General features: G+C 37.5%; 1 protein-coding gene across 1 annotated transcript; it reads left to right on the forward strand.

Annotated features, from left to right (window-relative positions):
* Positions 1-7,730: 7,730 nt before the first annotated feature.
* Positions 7,731-25,078, forward strand: LOC139716964 (transmembrane protein 163a-like). Its single transcript, XM_071628488.1, has 7 exons — positions 7,731-7,947; positions 12,411-12,536; positions 14,892-14,935; positions 20,228-20,322; positions 21,856-21,958; positions 23,063-23,174; positions 24,933-25,078. Exons 1-7 carry the CDS (start codon positions 7,731-7,733, stop codon positions 25,076-25,078), a joined length of 843 nt encoding a protein of 280 aa, XP_071484589.1.
* Positions 25,079-25,823: the final 745 nt, after the last annotated feature.

Consider the following 25,823-nt stretch of genomic DNA (forward strand, 5'->3'; position numbering starts at 1 on the left):
TCCAAGACCAAAATATGTCTGAAGTGTAACACAGGACCATAATTAAAGAAGGCTCCAAGATTGGCACTCAATATATACATATTTAAAATGATGCCCCTCCTCCCCCCCCCCCCCCCCCCCCAACCAAAAAAAAAAAAAAAAAAAAAAAAATTTCATATCTTCCAAAGAGAAATGATGAGTAACTAACTTAGTTAAAATGCAACAAAGATTTCAACACTTGCTTTACAGACATGTTCTACCACCAGTTTGTCAGGCAGAAAAGGGTCGTTATTTTCACTGTGCCTGCCAAGATGTGTCTGACTGGCCCTCCTGTGACAGACTCTTTGACAGTGTAACTAGACTTAACACAGGGTGCTTGGTCTCTTACCAAAACTCCCCTACAAAGCCATAATGGCAGCCAACACTCATCAGTGTACTGTACATTCCTTTGAACTGTTATGTGGACAAGTGTGTATATGCATGTATTCATGTCTGCAGTGCAAAAGCAGGTTAATATCATAGATGGAAGAGGCTGAGAAGACACTGTACATAGCTACTGAAAAGAATCAATGAGAGTTTTAAAGTTTGCTTGAAATTATGGTAAAAAGCTCACTGGCTGGTGTGTTAGAAGTCTGTGGCAACATATTGCTGAATGTTATTGGAATTAATCATGTTCATTGAAGTTTGCCAGTTGGTCTACCGTGGGACATCATATACACAGCATAACTCTCAGCGAGGATATGAGCTGTGAAAGTAATTCATAATCCTGTTGTAGTTTGTAATATATATTTCTAGGTATTGCCTATGAGAAATACTGCCGAAGTAATGTTAAGAATTACCTCATACCTTCGAGTCTAAGTGTATCTTTCTGACTGTATTGGAACCCAAGGACAGTTTCGATTATGATTAGAGAAATCGCTATTTCTAATCAAAATACCTTTGAAGGATCTCCTCAAATCTCACATAATTTTTATGTTCTTCGTATGTATCCAAAGTAATGCTGAAGTCGTATGAGTCTACAAATTCTTCCATAGCCATCAGTATGTACATACATTGCTATTTGGCTTAGGTTCTGATTTGTTTTTGTTTAATTTTGTTGTAGTTGATCATGCATTTTATAATTCAGTATTTTATAGAAGTATTTACTTTTTAAGAAATTATACTCATGAAAATAATTGTGCAAAATGTATTTTTATAATTGGATCTTTTAAATCCTCTTCTGTAGTTTTAGTTATGTCAGCATGTTCGGTTTTCGTACAGTAAGTCAGAAAGTTGTTAAACTCGTATGCACAAAGTCAATGTTCTTGTCATCCTTTTGTTTCTGCCTCATCTCAGTCACTGTCTGCCAATGTTGGCTTACATCGTCACAGAAAGAACAGGTTTTATTCTGCCAGGTCTCACTTTTGTCTGTGTAGCAATTAATATGTGATCGTGTTTGCATGTTCTGATGAAGATATAAAGTTTTTGCTTGTTTTGTGGGTCTTTTGCTTTTGTCTCTTTCGGGGGAAATGCCCAGTCTTTTTTTTATTAGAGACACTACTTTCCTACATGCAGAGATGCCAACTGCTGTCTTTTTTTTCCCAAACATACTGCAGGTTTCATGGAAAATACTTTTTTCCTCAAGTGTTGTTAGTACATATACAGTACGTGTCGTATCTATTCCAGAAAAAATAAAAAATACTGTTCTTTTCACCAAAAATACACCTTTTCAGTCCTTAGAATACTGCAATGTTCTCTTATACAAGGTTGGCATCCTTGTATTATGTGAAACTTCATCATATTCCATGAAATAGCAAAAATGTGAAAATCAGTGTGGATATAGAATTAAACTGATGCCTAGAAAATACTTTTGAGCATGTTTCTGGACCTCTATTTTGTTTTTGTTTTGGATTTTTTTTACTTCTATTTGCAAGAACTATTCCTTAGTCCTTGATCTTTAGCATCAGGAATGTGTGCTTGTCTCCACATTGATTTCAATGTCGTGCTTCAAATGATCTTAGTTTTTTCTGTGTCAGTAAAGTGCCGTGAAAACTTCAGTCCTGCACCATCACAGCACATCTTGGATAGGATGGTGAGCGTGTTAACATGGAATTGTATTAATTCAATGAAACTCTCATATGTAATGCACATTCTGTGTGGACATGGTGGAACAAATCATGTTACCAATGAAAAACTAATACCCCACCTTGCTTCAGCTTTTATTTATTTATCTTTTTATGGGGAGGGGGGTAATAAATGTGGGTCATTTTCAAGAAATCTGTCACAAGATCTTGATACAATTTGTAGGTAGTAAATTACCATGCATTCATTCAAAAAATGTAAGCTACCATACTACATTAATAAAGCTAAAGTTGTTGATACATTACAAGAGTATCTTGATGTATAACATGTTGATAAACCTAAAATCATTTGCTGGAAAATTATATATCATTAAAATATAAAGTTGATAATGTAAAATTTTGATCTTATGTGACACATAACTTCTTGCTTATTTTGTGCATTTGTGTGCTTGTGTGTCACTGCAACATGCAGTGTTACATTGTTACAGAGTTATGGCAGTTACAGGCACATTATGTATGCTCTTTGAAGTACCCTTGTCTTGATTTTAAAGAAATGAAACTGTATTTTCCACGAAATAGAACAAAGTGAGAGATGTGGAAGCCAGTCAGCTGCTCAGGAGAGTCATAGCACAAAGCTCCCCCACACTCATCTCTATGGTAGTAGTCCCGTTGAGGTGGTATTTGAATTGTTTGTGCTTTTTGATGGTGTATATGAATATAGATGGTGTATATGAAAATAGCTACTTATTGTAGGTATAGATGAAGTAAACAACTGCTGAGAGTCGATGGGATTAATATATAAAGCACAACTTGTATTGAGAATAATATTGCTTGAAACTTACTTCTGAAGAAGACTGACAATTCTTAATGAATTGGTTGAGTGCTCTCTCTGTATCGTCAAATTGGGATGGTACAGCATCGTGTTGCTGTCTGCACAGGGTGTCCAGTCCTAGCTCTTTATCCTTAAGTCAGTCATACACACAAAGATAGAGTTAAATGACTGCAGATCAAAATTTGTTACACTGATGTTAATGAACTGTGCAGATGTTATACTGTTGGCCTCTTGAAGCTTTTTTTCCTTTTAACTCCTTGTCCGTGCTTCATCAAACATAAAACAGGATTTGTGAAGTCAAGGACATGAAACAGATTATTAGTGTTGTCCAGTTTCCCAAAAAGTGGAAAGTTAGAGAGACAGAGCAACACTTTTTTGACAATTAATGATTCACAAGACCCCTTCAATAAACCTTGATGTATTAATGAATGCTCTACATGGTATACATGTACAGTATACACTATTTTGAAACCTAGGCTCATCACAATAAAAATAATGGTATATTGCAACTTTTGAATCCAGGTCTACTATACATTAAGCTGGAAATTTGGTGTTAAATGTTGCTGAGCACTCATAACAGATAGGAAGCACAGCGTAGATGTTGTGTTGATCTGTAATCAGTGATATGTGTATGTATGAAGTGAAGAAAACATGTTGCTACAAGAGGTGGCAGATTATGCCTAGAAATAGTGTACCAGAGAACACATGGTACCAAGTGTCCACAAAAAGAAGAAAAAACGAAAAAAGTTGAACCTGAGTCAGACAGTAAAATAATTATGTCATTTTTGGACAATAGTGTCTGTCATAAGGGAGTCAGTTTATGATAAATGTTTTGCTCTGTATTTTTTGTTGATTATTGATCAATTTGATTGATTCACAACTCCATTCTGCCAAAGGCAGGCAGGCAGCCAAACCCAGGCCTGATTCTCCAGCAAATCTTAGAATGAAGTCGAGTTGGCAAATCCAGTCACATACCTTATTACATGGCAGATTTTATGTCTGACATAGTTTTGGATCACACACAAAAAAGTTCTCCACAGAACACCAAGAGCCCATATAAAGTCTGTGTTGAGGTATAGGATGTTTTGTCAATATTGCAATTAGTGTTTGCCCATGCCAAAGCCAAATGGCGCACACAGATATACAATGTGACTGACAGCAGGAATAGCATGCTGCCATTTGTTTGTACATCCTATTGGGACAGGAGAGTGATGACAGTTGTCACTTTTTAATAAAACAATGCTATCCATCATGAAGTAATGCCACTCATACTGTGACAATTATGAAGTGGTGGCTCTTCACACAGCACACTTCTGCCTTCACAGTCAATACAGCGGTCGTGAAACCTTTTGACTCAGTGGAAAAGAATGGTCTTCAAAGCAACCTGCTCTTGTGGACGGAGATTTGTGAATCTGCTAGATTATTGTGATTTATTTACATTTTTATGATTATGTTATGGTCACATCAAATAATGTGTAAATGGAGCACTGTATATTTTGTGCCTTTCTTTTTGAACAGTAATTCTTTGTTCTCCACAGTAATAGCAATCGTGGATTCCCCCCCCCCCCCTTTTTTTTTGGCATAAATCTGATTATTGTGTGACACCTGCTTTTCTAGATCCAAAACTAATAGAGCCCAAGTTGATGAAGTACTGTAAGTGCCTTGGTCAGTAAAGGATAACATTGTTCATTGATGGTCACAAGATGGTCACAGACGGGGTGAAAAAGAGTGGGGGAGGGTCACTGACAATGACAATATTCACAATCTCTTGCTCTCATTATGATGCATGCCTATTCTTCAGCCAAACTTTGTTAGAACCATCCAAAGAATACAAGAATCCATTTTGTTGATTTGCATGTTTTGAAATTGGAATTCTTACGAGTGAGAAAGAGTAGAGTGTTTCTGTTGAAGTAATACAGGGCCTTCACAGTAAGCATCAAACTTTTCATCATTTGTTAATTACTGATATTATTCTTTGATTATATATTGTGATTGCACAAACAAGGAATACTTGGAACTTTGAATTACATAAGGCTGTGAAAATACAGTGTAGCAATCTTTTAATTTGTGAGTGACGAATTTGCTCTCACAGTTATGGTGTGATGAGATTGAAAATTAGCTTTGATATGTGGTGTAATAATTCTTAGTAATACTTTTATTTTCAGAATTGTATTTGGTAAACTTTTAAGATGAAGAAATTGTAGTAAGTGCTCCTGTGCAATTGTTGGTCAGCTTTGTTTTGTCATAAAAATCATGAAGTTACATACCCTTTTGATAACTTCCAATCATTTATACCTTCTGGTAAGCACCAGCATACCAATTTGACCTAGATAAGTTGTGTTTCTGTTATTAAGGAGTCATATTTTGTTATAAAGCATATATGAATGTAAATAATGTTACTGATACTAAAGAGTTGTTCATACAATTGATATTTGTATAATACATAACAATGTAAATGGTCTCTTTCAATAACATTTGTTTTTCTACATATTCTGAAATTTAATTTTCTTTTCCAAACATTAAAGGCTATGTAGATACGATATGTATTTGTCAGAGAATTATGTGTCGTTTCAAATGTTGGATTGATTGTGTATGCGTTATGACAATACACACACACATACACACTTTTTTTTCCCAATAATCTTTATTTATTGACATTCAAATCAGTACAGATATAATATCATCAGCTGATACCATTGTACAAACAGAAAAATCACACATTTTTGACACAAATGATATACCTTTCTTGCATGATACATGCACACACGCACACACACACACACACACACACACTCAAGAGCAAGACTAATCAACACAGATCATGACTGATAATGTGAGTATTCATTTGTAAGCATTGGACCCATTGACCTTTGATACTTTACATAAATCAATGCAAACACTGTATGCAGGGGGAGGGAAGGGGATAAGACTAAGCATTGTTTCATCTTGTTATGATAGAGTAGCCAAAAACTAACATTCTTTATACTAAATAATAGTTTGTAGTATAAACGCCTCAACTCGCAAAAGTGTCGTTGGTATAGATTTCTGTAAGCACATTATTTTAACCCCTAGTCTCCAGATAAACAAAAACATGGAGAAATCATTACAGCACATATCATGTTGTGTAAATGATATTACTGTATGACAAAAATAGGAACCCAAAACTGAAACAAAATTAAGATATAGAAAGTAGAAACAAGTGATGTTATTGTAATGCCTTACGGGACAAATATTATTCTAAGATGGATTTCCCCAAAATTATAGTGAGCTGAAGATTTTCTGAACAAAGTGAAAGAAGTTCAGTAAATGATAGCCAGATGAATATGAACACTGCCGGTGTTATATTACACATTATGATGAGGAACTGCATCGACATATTCTCTTGGTTTTGTCAAAGTGCAAACATGTACTAATCTAGGGTTAACTTAAAGTTCCCCTGAACTCAAGGTCCAGGTGAACTTCCTGTACAGGAATCCTTGAAATGATTATGTATGACGAATTGTTAGTCTTTTTTTCCCCTTTTTTAATGCAGTTTTCTCTTTCTGCGCCCACTATACTCCGCCTGTGTAAAAGCAACAAAACAACAGCAAGAAGAACAACAAAACTCTCTTGCCTTTCGTGATATTTTGAATCGTAAAGTCAGCTGGAATACAGTCAAACCTGCCCCAGCGGCCACCTGTCGGATACGACCACTACAATTTCCCCTCCAGAGAAACCATGTTTAAAGACCCTGTCTATAACGGTCATTTCCTTTTTCTCTCTTAGGTGGCCGCTATGAGCAGTTTTTACTATATTATTTGTCATAATGCCAAATTGTTATCCAATGTACCTCTAACTGGTGCACAAACGCATGATAACACGACAGGTCTCATGGAGGCGACCATTTCTGTAATCATGTTTCTTTTCCTTCACATTCTAGTATCAAACAATTTTATGCACCTGCCCCTCCATTTTCAATTTTCTTGAGCAGGAATTCACTGTAGCATTCATCGGATGTTGTTACGTATAGATAGGGCAAGCTTTGATTGTTACGGCAATCTTTTGTGAACAAAGCATGCATAAAATTTAGATAGGTAGTCCTATACAGAGACGGTGTATTACATGGAGGAAACGTCGATTGATTGATGATAGTCTCTGTCAAAAACTGTTCCGGGTTGAGCTTTTGGCAAGAAACCTTCACTTCATAAGATATGTGTTTTTATAATGACCTGCTGTACCTGGGGTTAAGGCAAGGTGCGTACAATTATGTATTGTTATGCTTATTTCACCTGACTTCACTTTAGACTGAAAATAAAATCAATTGATTCAGTACATGTAAGTGTCATACGTCGTAACGTTTTAATTTAAAATCAAGTTATGAATTTGTGATGAGTAGACTCATTCACATCAGCGGAAGTCACATGGGATTTAATGTGACAAGAAAAAAGTCACGGGGCCTTTAAACCAGACTGGAAAGATAACTGGCAAAATTCCTGGGGTTGCGATAATCCCGAACAATCTTGAGAGGCACTCAAGTATCTACTAGTATGTCCACCTGATAAAAGTCGTTGACAAAGCGAGGAGGCTATCCGTACTCTGTTCATAACGTGTCTGTGACAAGACTGCAGTTATAAGCTGGCGATAGTAAAACAAGTAAGATCCCATCGACATAAAAAGTTAAGACCCTGATGGCTTCTGAGAGATGGTAAGTATAGGCTAACTTTTAGTTTTATGTCTGTTGACCGCCATGGTTCAGTAAAGAATGGATGCGTAATTTTTAGGTCCTTTATTGTTGGCAGTCTGGTCTGAAGGCGAAGACAAACCATATGATTATCATACACTTCTACGCCCTTTTCTTCGTTGTTTTGTCAGTCCAGGCAATGCCAGTCCTGAATGATTCACTAGAGGACGGCTGCGTGATCGAACGAGGCTACGAGTATGACCAGGAGTTGACAGCGAACTCGGTGAGTGAAGGTCCTGAGGATGAAGGGTCGAGTGGGAAGGCCAGGGTTGACAAAGACATCGACCAGGACTTCTACCAGAGATCTATCGAACGCAGAGAGAGTGGAGATGACTTCCCCTCAAAAACGAGTACTGGTAAGTTTAAGTGTTTCCCGTTTTCTAATTGTCCAGATCTAGGCCTAGTTCTAGTTAATCTTATTTTTTGTATTCAGTTTCTAAGTTAATTTTGATATACAGCGTGTCCCAGAAAAAAAAACGAAACCGAGATTCCATGCAACTTTTTACTCTCGAAATCATACATTTTCTTGTGTGAGATATACATCAATGGAAAGATAGACTTTTCTTCTTTCATTTTGATGTATACAACGTTCATGCATAACTGAGTTATAGAACAATGAACAGCAGTGCTACCAAATTTTCATTTGCACGCGCAAATGGTGACTTTAAGTGAATTTTTCAGACTTTTAACGTTACGTTTTCGAAAAACAAAGTTCATTAGCGAAATATTCATATTTTCTTCTTGCATATGAGTCCTAACGCGTCAAATATGAATAACGCGTGCTTGAGAAAAATTTGCATGAAAACATGCTTCATTTCTACCGATTCTACGGATAGTCGAAAAACAAGCATTCAGCTCCCCCGACTTAGCATTAGACAATGGGCTCATCTGCACCATTGAATTCACACAAAACAACCACAGTGCTACAGTGAATGTTGTTCGGGGGGGGGGGGGATATTTACAGAGAATGCTGTATGAGACGGAAAGCCCTTTGTTGTCATTTATTTAGAATAAGCTATGAGACATAATCAGCATTATTGAAGGCTAATATCGTGAGTATGCTCAGGTTGCACGCAGTCCAATGGCTGTGGGAATCAACATTACAACAATGATACACCTTTGAAGGCTTCCGTGGTGGTAGAACGTTGGGTGGTAGAAGGCTTCACGGTGCACCACGTATTCTTTCTGGAGTATGTGAGTGGCCCTGAAAAGGGCCTACCCAATCCCGACGTTTCGGAAAGCATGTTCTCGCCGTTCTCAAGGCATGAGAACGGCGAGAACATGCTTGCCGAAACGTCGGGATTGGGTAGGCCCTTTTCAGGGCCACTCACATACTCCAGAAAGAATACGTGGTGCACCGTGAAGCCTTCTACCACCCAACAATGATACACATTTTATGATTTTATACCTCAAACTTATTTCACTGTTTTCATTCCTCTCTACATTTCCCTCACTTGTGGTTAGTCCTTCATCACTGACAGGGTTTTGAGGTTTTCGAAGGAGGAGGTGAAGTAGAAAGAGAGGGTACATCACATTTATTTATCACTGAACTTGCGCTTCTGACATTTCAAAGGTGCAAGTGCCGGACAGAAAGTCGTCTTTTTTTCGGGGTGGGGGACTCGGAAGGTTTTTTCGGTCCGTTTATCCCACCCCACCTTCCCAAACATTCCGCTGATGAACACCCTTTGCTCTGTAGTTAGCTGGATGGTCAGGCAAGCTCATGATCATGTGCTAATTTAAGACCCTATTCACAACCGAACCGTCAGTAACAATCTCTTTTACCCCCTCCCTTCATGTTTGTGTAAATTAATTGAAGCATGAAGGTCATTGTTATCTGCCAAGTTAGGCATGTCGGGAAAGCTAATGGCTCCTTGTTTATCCATCTATCTGGGTAAAATAGAAGCATATTTTCAAATTAAGTTTTCTCGAGCAGGCGTTGATCATTTTCGAGGCGTGGGATATCATATGAAAGGAAAAAGAACGGATATTAAGGCTATGATTTTATTTTTTTTGCAAAAGATTGCTGAAAAAGTCTGAAAAACTCATTCAAAGTCAATATTTGCTCGTGCAAATGAAAATTTAGTAGCACTGCTGTCTATTGTTCTAACTCAGTCATGCACGAATTTGAAACAATGAGTTGTGCATCAAATGAAAGAAGATAAGTATCTTTCAATCCATGTACAACTCATAAAGCAAATATGTGATTATGATCGCAAAGAATTGCAATGAAACTCGGTTTCGTTTTTTCTGGGACACGCTGTATATCATCTTAATCTTACTGTATTTTTGTATGCAGCTTTGTATGTCCTATTTTGTGTTGTTTGTATGCAGGAGCCCTTTGGAAATGGGGTACTCTGTGAAAACAAAATGGAATAAATGAATAGATGAATTAATGACACATAGTGACATAAGATACAGTAATTTGATGCATAAAGTCATTTGATGCAAGAGGATGTGATTTACTGTATCTTATGTCACTATGTGCCATTAAAAATAAATAACTTTAGTATACCAACTCGTGTACGCGTCAGTTTGAGAAGTGATAACAAACTCCTTCGGTTCTTCTATAATATGCATCTGCTGTTTCAAACAAAGCCCCTATCGTTAGGGCAATAGATTTGAAGGGATACCAGAGATGCCAATCTGCCAATCCAAGGTCAATGACTGCCAATGACAATGAGGAAAGATGCCATGGCTGGTAGACATTTCTGTTGTTATCCTGCAAACAATGCCAATCTTAATTCTCCAACCATTCACGTAAAGAGCCGCGATCACTCTAGGCGTTTTCACATCAGCCCGATGTTTCGAAAAAAAGGTGTTATTTTCAGAATCTTGAGCTTGGATTTTCATAACCCGATGACGAAATAGCGCGCTATTTGATAATGTGAATTTAAATCAGCCCATTAATTTGTTCGCTAAGCTCGCCCCCACTTTTTTTTTTTTTGCATAATACATAAGGAATACATAGGGTCTAACCACTTGCCTCCCCCCTCCCCTTTGGTTAATGTTGTTTTGCTTGTTATATTAGGCGATGTCAATTGGAAGGCGAAAGCAAGTTGTACAAGACGGCTTTGTTAAGGATGTTGTTGTTGTTGTTGCTTGCAAGCTGAAGAAACCCGGAAGTGGCACCAGAAATGATAAACTGCTCCCCCCCCCCACTTTTAAAAGCGTGGCGCCTGCCGTGATGTTTGAAATTCATGTCAGCCTACTACCCATCATTGCAGTAATATTCCTAAACTTTTGCAAACGCCACGAAATTATGCATTGTCCCAACATCGTGTATGAAATCTTTCGGTAATACACCTCAAGAGCTTTTCACAAAAGGAAATTAATGACTAACACCATGTCACTCGCGTACGCAATCCTTTTGTACTGAGAATAACGGTAGATTTCTTTTTCGGGGTCAGAATAAATTCACGGGAAATCTATAGTATCGCTCCACCTTCTCTCATAAAGAAGTTTCCAATTTTATCATTCCGAGGAAAGATCTAAATTATCTACTCCTAAGATATACTGCCTTCATACTCCCATGTATGTATTTCACATTCGGACACATCATGCACTTCTACACGGTCAAGCTTATTTCCTGATCGTATGAAAATTACTTTCTACCCGGAAGTAACTTTACCACCACGCCAGTTGGCAAGTAAACGAGTAAGACCATTATCTTAAAATGAATTACGGAAGTCAAGGAAGGGAAAAATACCTAGGCACATGACTATAGGGTAAACTCTCGATACAGTAAGGCATAACAACAAACCGATGTCATCTTTCATTACGTGATCCTACTATTCTTGTCGTTTTACCAGACGCTGCATGTTCTGTGTATTTCACTAGCGTCTTCCCTTGATAAATGGATGAGTAAAAGTTAAGACGTTCCAAACAGTGGCTTAGCTTCGGTGCTGAGAAGACAATCAACATCTGCTAATCCATGCAGGAAAAAGTCAACTTTGGACACTTATTTTCTGTCTTATATCTTTGATTGAAAGCGAAAAATGTCCATCACACTCTCCGACAGGCACAGCCCGAGTATAAGTCATAAGCCTCTACTTGGTATGTACTACTTTCCGTTACGCAGCATTACGATATATTATTACCATAAGATGCTGATGTATTTGTATTTGTATAATTTTTACGAAAAAAAAATAAAGAAAGATACTAAGTGGATGTTGTGTTCGCGATGAAAAATACGAAGACTTATTAGGCAAGTCTATACTTTCCCACACTTAATGAAGACCTAGAAGGGCCGAATTAACCAGAAAAAAAACCAAACAAAGCAAGAACAAAAGCGTGAACTAAGGGTCAAACCCTTTTAGTAATGGATGGTTTCAAGGCACACCTTGTATTCTTTCTTGGATGTGGGTGTGGTCCTGAATGGGACCTACTCACTCGTAACGTTTCCAGAAAGCACGTTCCCGCTCTCCTCAACCTTCAAAACATACCTTGAGGAAGCCTGAAACGTTCCTCAAAGTAAATAATTTTCATGGAAGATTTTATATCCGTTCGCGCCGGTGACAAATCTTACTTTTAGATACTTGGCTGCTTTGGCATCATATCACGAACACAGTATTAATCTGCAAAATGTCTTGTGATTTTTAAAGGTTTCATGGTGCGTTTTCTTCTAGTGATGACAGTTTATGTCAGGTCGGTGCAAGCTGCTGAATTGAAACTATTTACTGTATAAAGCATTGACAAACACTGGCCGAGGGAATCATGCGAGATACTAACATTTGTTGAAAAAAAATCTCCTAAATTGTTAATAGCCCTACATAATAAGAATGATGTTAAAGGAATACTCTATTCTCTTCTTCTTCTTCAGACAGCGCCGACAAAACGATATCTCTGGTATGTTTCTCAGTTCGGGAGGATCGTCTCTGGAAAACAGCCAGAGTCCTCGGCTATGTCTCCGCTGCGCTCCTCATCATCCTAGGTATCTTTTGTTTTGGTAAGTAAATGTTGTTAACTTTTGTTTTTTCGTCTTGTTCAGAATTCTTCATCTCCCTGAATAAACTGACAATTTGATTAGCCGAAACCCTCATGTAGAACATCATAGCGTCATGGAACAAAGGTTTGTGTGAGTTTGAATGTATCTTTTTTACTACTGTGGTTATCCCATTTCGAATACTGTAAAGTTACGACGAAAATTTATACGAAAAATCAAATTGAATGAAAGAGGTTCAATTCTGATCAAGTACATAAATCAGAGACAGTGTTAAAACGAAGAAATGGACAAAGAGATAGGAATAACCAGGGAGGTGGAAACTTTTCTCACTTGGAGAACCAAACAAAGTGATGCTAAGATGGGCTCATTCTCTAGAAGCAACGAGTTTGTTGTAAGCGTGCACCCCCCCCCCCAAAAAAAAAAAAATAATAATAAGGCAAAACAGGCAGAGGTAGATCAGTGTGCATAAGACGTTAGCAAGAATCTTTTTCTTTTTTAAATCACCGGCGAACAAAAAATGACACCCACGAACAGTTGACATCGCTTGCGAATCCCGCCGCAGGTTTGGCAATCTTTCGCAGACTAAAATACGAATGTTGGACTTGCCCATTTCTTCGACATTCGCACCCTGCACATATTGTTAGTGTGCTCCGTGAAATTAGCCTTTAAGGTGTATCGGGTGCAAAAATAATCGTGATCTCATCAAAGTAACATGACATATTATGAGCAACATATTGTTTAAGTATCGATTACACTCATACTGCATTGTATATTTTACCAAATGCACCATTTAACTCAATTCCTGTTCCTCAGTATTGTGGACAGGTTTTAATCATGCCCGCGTGGCGGAAGCGAGACAAATTCGTCACTTTTACGTCTTCAACAATTAGATGTACTCTCTTAACTTTCCACACCTTCGAACTCCGATCACCAAACTCACATCGCAGGTACATAACCTAAAGATGGCGGTCAGGTTTGAATATGGGTGCAGTCCGACAAGTTCAAAGGCCAAAATTTAATTAACTTTCCCTGCACTGTACTAACAGTATTATGGTGTACTCTCAAAAGCTTCCACAGCATTGAGCTATGACCGCCAAATTCACCTCACAAGTAGGCTACATCACCTAAAGATGTCATTCATGTTCGAATATTTGCGAATGCCGATAAGGTCAAAGGTTAAAATGCCACTTTTTGATGAACTTTTTTTCGGAACTTTTATGCGTCATTGCAGCTGGCTGGTATATCACATATAGGAATTGCAATTGATTCATGTTCTCCATTTTTCAAATCTTTCCCCGTGTCCATGGAAGCCGGAATGTTTAAACCCTAAAATTATATAGTACTTAAGTAGTCATGTCATTATCACTCCCATGTCAAAATTGCTATTAGAGCAACTGCTATAGTGTGCAGCATGTGGTTACTTGTTCTCATTTTATCACACACATAAATACATGTGAGAAGAATCTTCTGTGCCCCGAGTAATAGTCATTCTCTTGTTTATCCTTGCTTTTGGTCTTAATTGTACCCGTGCTTCTCATTCTGTTCCCCTCACTAGGCTTTTGTTGGGACCTACACTCAACAAGCTTTGCTTTTAGTAGGTTCCATCGTATTTCTCTTCGCATCCTTTACTTTGATTGAAAATAACACATCGACCGTTATGTATTACTTCTGTATTCCTATTTCTTCATGTATCCAAGCTGGACATTCTGTATTATATTTTGTTATATACCATGTATTTTCCATCGAGAAATACGAAAATAAATTGAAATTGAAATTGAAATTGGATTTGAATAAGCGCCATATATTCAGTGTGCTCTCAACAACTTTCCTCAGCTTTGATCTATGACCACAAAACGCACACCACAAGTACATCACCTAAAGATCGAATTTCGAATATTGGTTAAGTCGTACAAGGTCCGAGGTCAAAAGGTCAACGATTTTGCAGTAAATAATACTATAATCTAAAACCATGTGCGTGCGGACGAGATATTGCTTGTCGTATACGCCGTGTTAAACAAGGTGTGTTTTTTGTTTTCAATTTTATTTGAAAATATGAGCCAGCATCAAATATTACTCATTAAAATATAAAACGCCAACGTATTCGATATATACAGTTGCAAAGCACGTCATTCTTTTTGCTTGTTTGTTACAAACGGTTGCACAAAGGAAACCTTGCGAGAAATAACAAGAACAAATACCGGTTCTTAATTCCATGCGACTTTTTCTGTAAATATTACATTTAGGCTCCTCCTGCATTGGGATAACTTTCTGCATTTTTGGACAAAATTCACTGTTAAAGTTTCTGGAATATTTGCATCAGCGTAACCACATTCATCTCACTTTGTTTGCATTGTACAGTTGAATCCAAGAGATCAAGAAGTGCTTCTGCTTTTGCATTCGCAGTGAGTATTGTCTATAGAGGAGTCATGTCCCACGAACTCGACACCCACGAGTCATACTGCCCAAGAGCTAGATACTGAAGAAACGTCTATGAGTCATACACCGACGAGTTATATATTATACAAGACATACAGCCTACGTGGTGTAAGTCGGTTTCATGGGCCTTTTTTGCCCAGTGTCGAGCTCATGGGTTCTATTAGATTAGTGTCGATCTGGTGCACCGTATGGCCCATGGGCCTATTTACTGATGTCGAGCTCATGGACCTTCTGCACTTACCGGGGTATGATTCGTGAACTGTATAACTCGTGAGCTGTATGACTCGTGGATTGTATGACTCGTGGGCTGTATGACTTATATGAGCTTTATAACTAGTGAGCTGTACGACTTGTTGACGTCGAGTTTGTGAGATGCACACATTCACAACCCGATGGCTGTATGACACGTGAGGTGTATGACTTGTTGGTGTCGAACTCGTGATGTGAGGTTACTACTTTGAGTAAATTGTGATGACTACTCAGAGAGTGAAACTGTACTTGATAAAGTAGGCCTACTATGGCAGCTTACCGCAACAATCGAAAGACATGACGAAACTGCAATCGCGTTGTCTGTCTGCCTATCGAATTTTGGCGGCTGCAAACATTATTGGAGGTAGACTATAATACATACATATGTACTCAAGCGATACGTTTGCATGATATCTATCGAGTTGTATTTGTCGCTCTGCAACAATAGGTCTGATAGGGATCATCTTCTTCTATCTTGGTGTCCTGTATCAGCGAAGTCAAACAGAGGTTGCCAAACGCAATCGCCTCCATGCAAACATCACGGTGATAATTAGTAACATAATGATGTCGTTTCGTTTTTTATTCATCCTATAAGCTTCTTAAAGTGACTGCAGAGTAGATAGGTGACCCTTTGACCCATTTATTCAATGCGACTTTGTAAAAGTGTATTATTCTACAAGATTTTGATACAGCAAAATTACTTCATTTTACGTAAGGGAATCTTCTGATTGATATTGATAATTTTAGACCAATTTCAGTGCTATACCTGCCTTGTCCCCCCCCCCCCAAAAAAAAAAAAAATGGAGAGAGCAATACATGATCAACTTCATGCATATTCAAATGTTAATAAACTCCTTGCAAATTGTCAATCAGGGTTTACACCATCTTGTTCTACTTCTACATGTTTATTTGAAATTACAGATCATTTGTGTGTTAGAATAGACCACAAACCTGTTACTGGAGGTATTTTTTTATATCTACGCAAGACCTTTGATATAATTCCACAACAACAAATGTATTCTTGCAAAATTTCAGTAGTATGTTGTTAAAGGGAAAGGATCCGACTGGATGAAATGCTACTTGAGAAACAGGAGGCAATTTTGTTACAGTGAATAATTGCTCTAGTGAATTTTGAAGCTCAAATAAGGTATCTCGCATGGATCTATATCAGGACCATTGATATTTTTGACTTTTTATTAGTGGTAGGCGTAATAGATTTAAAGTAGATTTAAAAAGTGATGCAAAGCCCTATTATTGATTCAATTGATTTATAACAGTGCTATATATCCATGTATCTACGTGTACTTATTTACCATTAACCCACTTTCCATGTCTGTAGTTTACAATGTTGCTTATAAGTGTTATGTGTTTTGTATTTTCACGTAGAACGATGTTTATTGTAACTACATGGCACCTTTGCTGAACAGGCCAACCCTGCAGTATAAAATAGATAAAAATAAAATAAACGAGCATACTACACACATCTACATGTCCAGTTAGTTCGAGATGGCCAACTCTAATGAAATCAAGGGGCTGTTGCATTAACTGTTTACCTGAGAAAAACTCGGGTTGATTTTTAACAGAGTTTTCTGTAATAAAGTTTATTGTAGTCCAGCGATTGATACTTTATGATAATGATGCAATAAAAATAATGTATTAGATATCCCTGCCAGAAACATGTTGTTTATGTTAGTGGGTATGAAACGTCTTTGTACCGCTTCCATACATTTAGCCTTGAAGATGTACAGGTGAATGTTATCATACTGTTATATTGAAGAGTTGTAAAAGTTCAAATGGGAGTTCACATTGTATAGACTCTTTAGTTTGCCACGACGGCCTCGCTTGGATAAGCGATTAGAAACAAAAAGTAAAAATAATGTAAATAAGTTGAATTTCCGTTTGTTTCTACTTTTTAATACGACGAACACAGAACAAAAACTACATTGATCTATTTTTATTGGCTGTTAGTGCACAAAAATTGTCACCAGGATGATCGAGAGAGATTGGCAGTATATAGGGATGTCTAATTCCGGTACTTCGCGACTTTCGTTAATGCGTTATTTCATGCGATATTTAGTCAATTTTTCTACTTGCTAAATGCAATCGAAATGTGAAAGCAATTCTACATAATTACATTAGAAGGTTAATCTGAGAAAATCAATAGCTCTGTTATGTCACGAGATTCCGTAGTTGGTTGGAAGTGAAAAGGCGAAGAAATCTCACAAATTATCTATGGCAGCGAGATGTGAGTGGGCGAAGTTGCCTTTTACCATGCCACATCAACACCGACAGGGAAGAAACATCTGCGTCGCAAAGACAAATCAACTCGCAGACCATTCCAGTCTTTGTTCGAGATTGGGCTGATGAACAATAATCAACATCCAGGGTCATGGTACTAGCTTTCCGAAGTTTTTCTTTCTGTTTTGAGGGAGAAACCACGTTTACCCATCAGCGCGCCAGTCAATTGAAACAAACAAACAAACAAACAAACAAACAAACAAACAAACAAACAAACTAGAGAGGGGCCGTCAAAGGCGGCAGACCCACGCCTAAGTACAAAGTCGGGGTAAACATAATGTGCATTCGGTCATCTACCAGAATTCGGCCACTTAATTGCCAGTGTGCTTTATCACCAGCCAGTGAGTTCTACCAAAGATCGTACACTGAAGTGTACGATCTTTGGTTCTACAGTCACATCACACGCAAATCACATCATTACACATACGGTATTAACACTCATTCACGTACAGGAAAGTCCTTAAGTCTCCTCCAAAAATCCATCGAAAATCCCAAATTCCACCGTCAAAAGTGCAGAATCGGAACTTTTCCAAGCGCGCGCGAATTAAGTCCAGTTTTAAGAGTATTGTCTACACGACGGGTCGCGGAAAAAGCGCTAAAAATCGAGAAATACGCCGTTTTCTTACGGGATATTTTGATTATAGCAAGCCGAGAGTGTGATGATATCAAAGGTCGTATGAGTGTACGATCTTTGATGGTATCCACAAAAGCAAAAAAGAAAAACAAAATTTACGTACCCCCTAGGCAATTACCCCTCTATGAAATAGTGTCTACGGGAATTATTCAATGCAAGGGTTGAATGCAAATGTCTACTGCACCAGTATTCGGCCACCAACGAGCGCCGCAACGTCCCCGGTGCAATTTTGCACCAACAGTGTAGAGCGCGATGCATTTTCAGCGGCCTTGCACACGGATTGACATTGAGCACGCATATCGTGCAGTGTGACTGCGACCGAGCAAAATGCTCCTCTAACGAAAAAAACAATCAATGTTAATTTGAAAAATCATCAAATATCAAAGGTCGTATGAGTGTACGATTTTTGATGGTATCCACAAAAGCAAAAAAGAAAAACAAAATTTACGTACCCCCTAGGCAATTACCCCTATGAAATAGTGTCTACGGGAATTATTCAATGCAAGGGTTGAATGCAAATGTCTACTGCACCAGTATTCGGCCACCAACGAGCGCCGCAACGTCCCCGGTGCAATTTTGCACCAACAGTGTAGAGCGCGATGCATTTTCAGCGGCCTTGCACACGCATTGACATTGAGCACGCATATCGTGCAGTGTGACTGCGACCGAGCAAAATGCTCCTCCAACGAAAAAAACAATCAATGTTAATTTGAAAAATCATCAAATATCAAAGGTCGTATGAGTGTACGATCTTTGATGGTATCCACAAAAGCAAAAAAGAAAAACAAAATTTACGTACCCCCTAGGCAATTACCCCTATGATTAGTGTCTACGGGAATTATTCAATGCAAGGGTTGAATGCAAATGTCTACTGCACCAGTATTCGGCTACCAACGAGCGCCGCAACGTCCCCGGTGCAATTTTGCACCAACAGTGTAGAGCGCGATGCATTTTCAGCGGCCTTGCACACGCATTGACATTGAGCACGCATATCGTGCAGTGTGACTGCGACCGAGCAAAATGCTCCTCTAACGAAAAAAACAATCAATGTTAATTTGAAAAATCATCAAAATACGGGCCAGTTTGTGATGACGGAGAACGAACTTTCATAAATCTAGAAGGACATAGTCCCTCAAATAGGCCTAAACGTAAATTTCGGAATTCTTACGAACATTTGAGCAGCGAAGTCGGATCGTTGGGGAGTTTATGTGTTCGTATGGTAGCGGAAAATCGCAAAGTGAGAAACGGGAAATTTTCGGAATGGTCACTATACCATGGGGTCAAAACTTCAAGGTCACACAGAATTTGCAAGGGTCAACCGATTATCACCAAAATCTAATCGATTCTTTCCTGTCATTATCCAAACATTCCCTGAACATTTCGTGCAAATCCGTTTACCCGTTCTCTTGTTATCTTGTACACAAACAAACAAACAAACAAACAGACAAACAAACAAACATACAAACAAACAAACAAACAAACAAACAAACAAACAAACAAACAAACAAAAAACAAAAAAACAAACAAACAAACAAACAAACAAACAAACATACGGAACCCTTTACATAACCCCCTGCCGATTTTCATCGGCGTGGGTAACAAACACAAATAGGTATATAGTTTGATAACCAGTGACTTCCGATAATAGTTTGATAATACTATTCACTGTCGATCCATCGAAGTAAGATCTTTCATGTATGCATAAGACACCCGGAGATACTTATAGTACTCTCAAATCTCATGTCTGCTCACATACGCGCTGTTTCAGAGAATGTCATTTCACTGTATATCTTGCGCCTTGTTGCAGTTAACATTCAAGTCATGATTAATGAATGGGCAAGTTTTTTTTTTCTATAGAGCCTTTATAAAGTGCTTTTGACGATAGGAATCTATTCACGGTTGTCTGGGGTTCTTCAGATGGGACTGATGGATGCAAACTCTCGCCAGTCCCACGCGTGGTAGAGGCAACCACAAAGACTATGTCCCTATACGGGAAAAAGTGAATTAGCGGATCAATCAATCCATTATTGAGAGTAACGAAGCAAATTCTAATTATGTCCATTCCCTTTTCTTGCAGTTAAGCTGTTTTTTGGATGCGTCCGGTGCTGTAGTGGTTATTTGGAGATCTTTCGTATCTGAGACAGGGGAAAAGGCCATTCTCAGAGAACTGCAGTGAGTTTCTATCTATAAATTCTTCTATTTATTTGCTGATTATTCAACTATGCCCAAAGCAAGTATAAACAGAAAGCAGTTGTTATCGTACATAATATTAATGTTTTGATGGAATAAAATCAATGAAATTGGCATTTTGCAGTTAGAAAAAAAGGCGTGCAGTTTATCATTGTTCTTGTCACAACTTATTGAATATAGATGATTTTACATGTACTATGATTACAAATGATTCTGGACTCCACAGAGTGCTCCTCAATGTAAAGATAATTTATCCAATTCGTCTAATCATTGAATGCTTTCAAAATGTCTACCACCAAACGGATCTCTGTTTTGCATAGCATTTAAGATATCAATCATTTTGAATGCTAAGCGAATGGTTTTTCCTGAAGCAACGACCATTTAAAAAACCTGAGTGTTCGTTACTTATAATCTGAGAAAAACCTTTTCTAAGTTTAACACGAGCCAGTGATTCGTAATCTGAATTTTAAACAAATAATGGTCTTCATGTTTTCAGAAACAAAGAGTCTTGTTCTTTAATCAGGATAAAATTAAAGTCAAAGATACATATTTTCCGACTGAAAAAAGTAAATATAACTATTCAACAGATATTTTCTTGAATCTTTAAGAGAGATGTTCTAAAACTCAACTGAGAAACCATTCAGAACCGTTGTGTATTATTATCCTTAAACATCTTAGACACATCTAGACACTCCTGCCATGTTATCGAACCTTCTTATCTATCCTTGATACTTTTTGACATTTTTATATCGTTCCAAGGGGAATCCCCAGAGAGTCATGGAACCTTTATATTATCTCCTGATATTTCAAACTACAACGTAGTATGAAATAATGTTTTTTGTAGAATTGCCTTTGTCCTGCTTTTTTTAATCATAAATCTGCGCAACTTTGGCTCTGTCTCCACCGCCTCTTATACTTTCGACCCCCCCCCCCCCGGAAAAATCCTAATGTGAAGAGATGTTCAGTCATTTTGCCCCCCATCATAATCTTTTACGAGCTACATATCCGAAATACTAATACCGAAATGAGGTTGAGTAATATATATATAATATATATTGCACCACATCACCTTCTTTATCAATACATATCCGAAATAATAACGGCTATACGTTTTAGCACTTGACTTGGACGGAAAGCAAATAATTTAGATTATCATTAATGTCGCCTACATTAAGACCTGTAAATCGTTAAAGTGAAATGCCGGTTTAAAATCTTATTATAGTTTCCTTTTACAGTTCATGAGTTCACGAGTTCAAAAGCTCTGACTCAGTGACATTCGCGAATTTTAGTTAGGCGATCAAACAAACTCCGTATGCGAGGAAATATTGCGCTCTGTATGCACCAGTGGTATCAAGAAGTATCTTGTCAAAGTAAAGTCAAATCCTAAAGAACAACTGTGCATACCTTCGTAGCTGCATGGGTCCCAAAGAGCGTCTTAAAGACAAATGCTAGTGCTCTTTATAGGCGATCCGTCTATCAACTCGAAGACAGTCAAAATTATGTGTTATGTTTCAGAGCTCAGCTGATCATGGGAATCTTGTTCTGGTTGGCTGCATTGTTCATCCTCGTTAGGTCTCTGATCTATCTCAGTGACTACGATCGTGGAGATGACGAAGAGGTACTAACCTTTTTCATTAAAAGTTTGTTTAGTTATAGCGCATGATTGACAGGATGTATTTTCTTGCTTTGTTTATATCTTTATGAGTGGGGAAGGTTGATATAAACGCAAGTATTAAAAGATTCAATCCAATGCTCATTCAACCTATATCCGCATTTATAACCCGTCATTGATTGTCAATCTTGAAGTGTAACTTAGCGATCTTCACAAATGAACAACCTAAAAGAGTCGTAAAGACGATAACTATATATCATGGCGAAGTTTGCAGAGAAGTTCGTAGAGAGGTCCTCTGTATCGGATTAGGATAGGAATTGGGGCATTGATGTCAACATGCTGGTGTCTATGCGGCAGCTATAGCTGCTGATATGTACATGCAGCATTTTCAGCTTTTTGTAGCTTTTTAAGTTTATGACTTTCTAGATTAAAGAAGATTAATTAAGATGTCACATGATTCCTTCAGGAAAGGCACAGTTTGTTGGTTGAGGGGCAAACAAAGAAGTCAAGAAACCACCTTCTTCGCCACCCAAATGAATTGCCAAATGCTCCCTTAAGGAACTACATAAAACACGTATGAACAAGTCAAAATGTAGTTTTCGCTATGTACGCACAAACCTCACAAAAATAAATGGAGTCCGTCTGGAACTCAATAAACGGACACTTCTTGCATGTTTAACAATTTGGTGAGGCAATATCCCCTTCCACTCCCCCACTCCTACCCCGCTCACTTGTGACTACTGTTCTTATAATGTATTCAACACTTGCCCCTATTTTGATACTCTTACTGAATTATTATACTTGTAACAATAAAATGGCATGTGTTGTTGTTGTTGTTGCAACTATTACTCGTTTCTGTAAGCGCTATATTAGCAAGTATTTGTTCTATAATAATAATTATGATAACTTCTATGACAAGCCGTACAATAATTAGCTGCTGTCAATATGGCTCCAGCCACTATACTACTACGACTGATTCCAATAGGATACATCCGCACTTAATGATACACCTTTTTCAAATCATGACTAATTCTTCTATTACTCTATTATTGTATCGATTATCAAAACAAGATAACTCGCTATGGTGATTTCGTTTCTGTTGCTTGACAGAGTGAATTACTGTACATTCTACTCGGAATCGGATGTGGTCTCCAGTTCCTCTGTTTCATTTTGAAGACTCCTCTTGCCGTTCTCCTCCACAGCCCGGCACTGGTAGCCGACGGTTTGTCACATTCCCTTCTTTATGACCAGTACTGCCCATGTTAAAGGATCACTCCTAGCAGTGAATTATCTATTCATTACACAATATTACATCTTTATGATAGTCACAAGTATTTTGCGACAGAAGAATATCTAAAGGGAAAAAAAAACTGCCTCCGAAGTCTTCAAAATATTCTCTTCAAATCTGGAGAATTCAATGACTAATATCATCACAAAAGTCGAGAACTGTTTAATATCAAACCTTGCGCATGCTTCCGTTTCATAATGCTTTTCACGTTGAGAGGAAATAGCAAAATTTAAATGAAGCAGTAAATAGCTGCTGCTTTTTTTCATAGAGGAATTGGAGATGTAAAGGTCAAGCTATATAAAGCCCAAACTCTCAAAACGTTGTTGGCTGTATATTTTTATCCAGGAGTAAACAGGTGTATGTCCTACAAAGTATCGATTATATCAGTATATAAGGTAACAGACAACTGTAAGGAATGCAACCAAATTATGGTATGTTTTAGTACTGTTGTATTAATCAGACACCCAACGCATCTAAAGATTAAAGATTAGGGAGAGAGTCTCATGGAGTACCATCCATAGGGTATACCTACCTTAGAGCAATTTTATTAATTACGATATTTTCGTGTCAAGGAACTCTGACATAAAATAGATGTATTCAATGGAGAGAACAAAAATCTCAAGTGTGATTCAAATCATTGATTGAACCACTTTCTATACCGTTTTACTTTTAGACTCGTTCTTGAATAGAGCGTATCATGTATTGGCTGATATCGCCTGTACCATAAAGTAGACTCCACAACCAAAGTCTGCCAAAGCACTATTGCGCCTCCATCGGCAAATATCTTGCAGCTATTGTAAATCCCCCGAATTGACTGAACCAGGAAAGCAATCTCCGAGAATTCAATGCCAAAATAGTATTGGATTAAGTACCAGTGAAAAGGAGTCTGTATAGATGGGAAATTGCAATAGATGTAAACAAAAAACAACAAAACAAAGCGATATCAATTACCGAACATAGCTGAGGGCGATAATTTGTGTGTGTGTGTGTGTGCGTGTGTGCAAATTTAACATAATATTTTGCGTATTTGACAGCTGTAATTTTGGGTATAATGCCGATCATAGGAAACTTTTTTTTTTAACACCAACCTAGAGACTGAGGTTTATCATTTGTGAGAATTTGCTTTATAATTATGTAAATCTGGTTACAGAAATGTGACAACCACTAAGTATATAACGAAACATTATGCTAAAAATTACCATTACGGATTTTGTAATCATTTTCCTCGACATTCACACTGCATAATCATATCAATTTTCAAATTAAATTACTTGTCAAACCATGTGATACAAGTTTTATCTGTGTATGTTTTTTGTGTGTGCATCATTCTAAATATTTTCGTGTATGCCTTAATGCCTCAATGACGGTAAAATTAAAAAGAAATAAAAATAAGAAATCCAATTTTATATTATTGTCTTCTTTGCATAGTAGGTAAAGAGTTTGTGATGTCACCATTTATGAGTGCTGAGAAAGACATTCAGAATGTATATTTTGCATTGCTAATCATCATTTGTACAACTGACTTTATTTTATCACTTTTTGTAGTAATATCATAATTCCAATAATTGTTTCTACAATGACAATTATCTTCTGTGTTATTACCATTCTTGATTAATATTGGTACAGGAGGATGAGTATTACAATGATCATCGTTGTTGCTGTAACACTTGTCCTTGTTTAATGTCATTGCAGGAGTGAATTCTTTGGCTGCTTGTTTGCTAGCCGCTGCGAGTATCATCGTCAACGTTATAGGCATCACCTCCCCAAGACTGGCCATCGGTGACAAAGTAGTGGGCGTGGTCATAAGCTTCTTCATCGCCGGCTATGGATCGTTGTGAGCACAAATTACCTGGAGCATTATACAAACCACTGCTATCTTTTTCGTCTGTTTTAGAAATAATTTTACTATCTGTTACTAATTTGTCTTTCATATTTTTTTTTTATTTGTTTGGACATTTTCTGCACAAGTGCATCTTTCCTAGTTAACATTTTCAACCCAAATGGTGTGACTATACAATATAATATAATATAATAAAGTAGTTTTATTTGTCATTATTTTACAAACTATGTACAGTGTAGTTGTTTCACAACGCTTATATTATAACATTGTCTATATATAGCACTACTGTTGTACAAACACTCTACATCAACTAAATGTCTGTATAATTGTATTTACCCAAAACCATTTCAAAACCAAAAGCAAATACATCTTATTTAACTTACAAATGATGTGTTTTTGTGATTTGTGTTTTTGTGATATGCAATTACGAAAACACATTAACTGTACCGAAGAGACCGTAACATGAAGATGAACCCCCTCACAGTACTACATGTAGTCCGCAGTACCTCATTGGCATGAACAGTGTCCCACCTACGTCAACGTCAGTAAAGTTTTTATCTTTCTTAGGAACAAACGCCTTCTAATCCTATACTTATATACAGATGTGCGTTATTCAATCGTGTTCGTGTTTTCTGATCACCTCTATAGTTCCCTTTGGTTACATTGCATTCGAACAATTCTGACGTTTATTTTACGAATTGGATTACGAAGTTGCTTTAATCTTGATATGTAAGATTATCGTA

This window comes from Diadema antillarum, unplaced genomic scaffold (assembly GCF_040938485.1).
Source record: "Diadema antillarum isolate AM-2024a unplaced genomic scaffold, OU_Dant_1.0 scf00000071, whole genome shotgun sequence".
Taxonomy (NCBI): domain Eukaryota; kingdom Metazoa; phylum Echinodermata; class Echinoidea; order Diadematoida; family Diadematidae; genus Diadema; species Diadema antillarum.

What these genes read in the sequence shown, in the direction of transcription:
- LOC139716964 (XM_071628488.1), top strand. Translation starts at nt 7,731, where the DNA reads ATGCCAGTCCTGAATGATTCACTAGAGGACGGCTGCGTGATCGAACGA. An exon ending in CCTAGGTATCTTTTGTTTTG is followed by an intron (nt 12,537 to 14,891) that starts GTAAGTAAATGT and finishes TGCATTGTACAG; the next exon opens with TTGAATCCAAGAGATCAAGA. An exon ending in CCCGGCACTGGTAGCCGACG is followed by an intron (nt 23,175 to 24,932) that starts GTTTGTCACATT and finishes ATGTCATTGCAG; the next exon opens with GAGTGAATTCTTTGGCTGCT.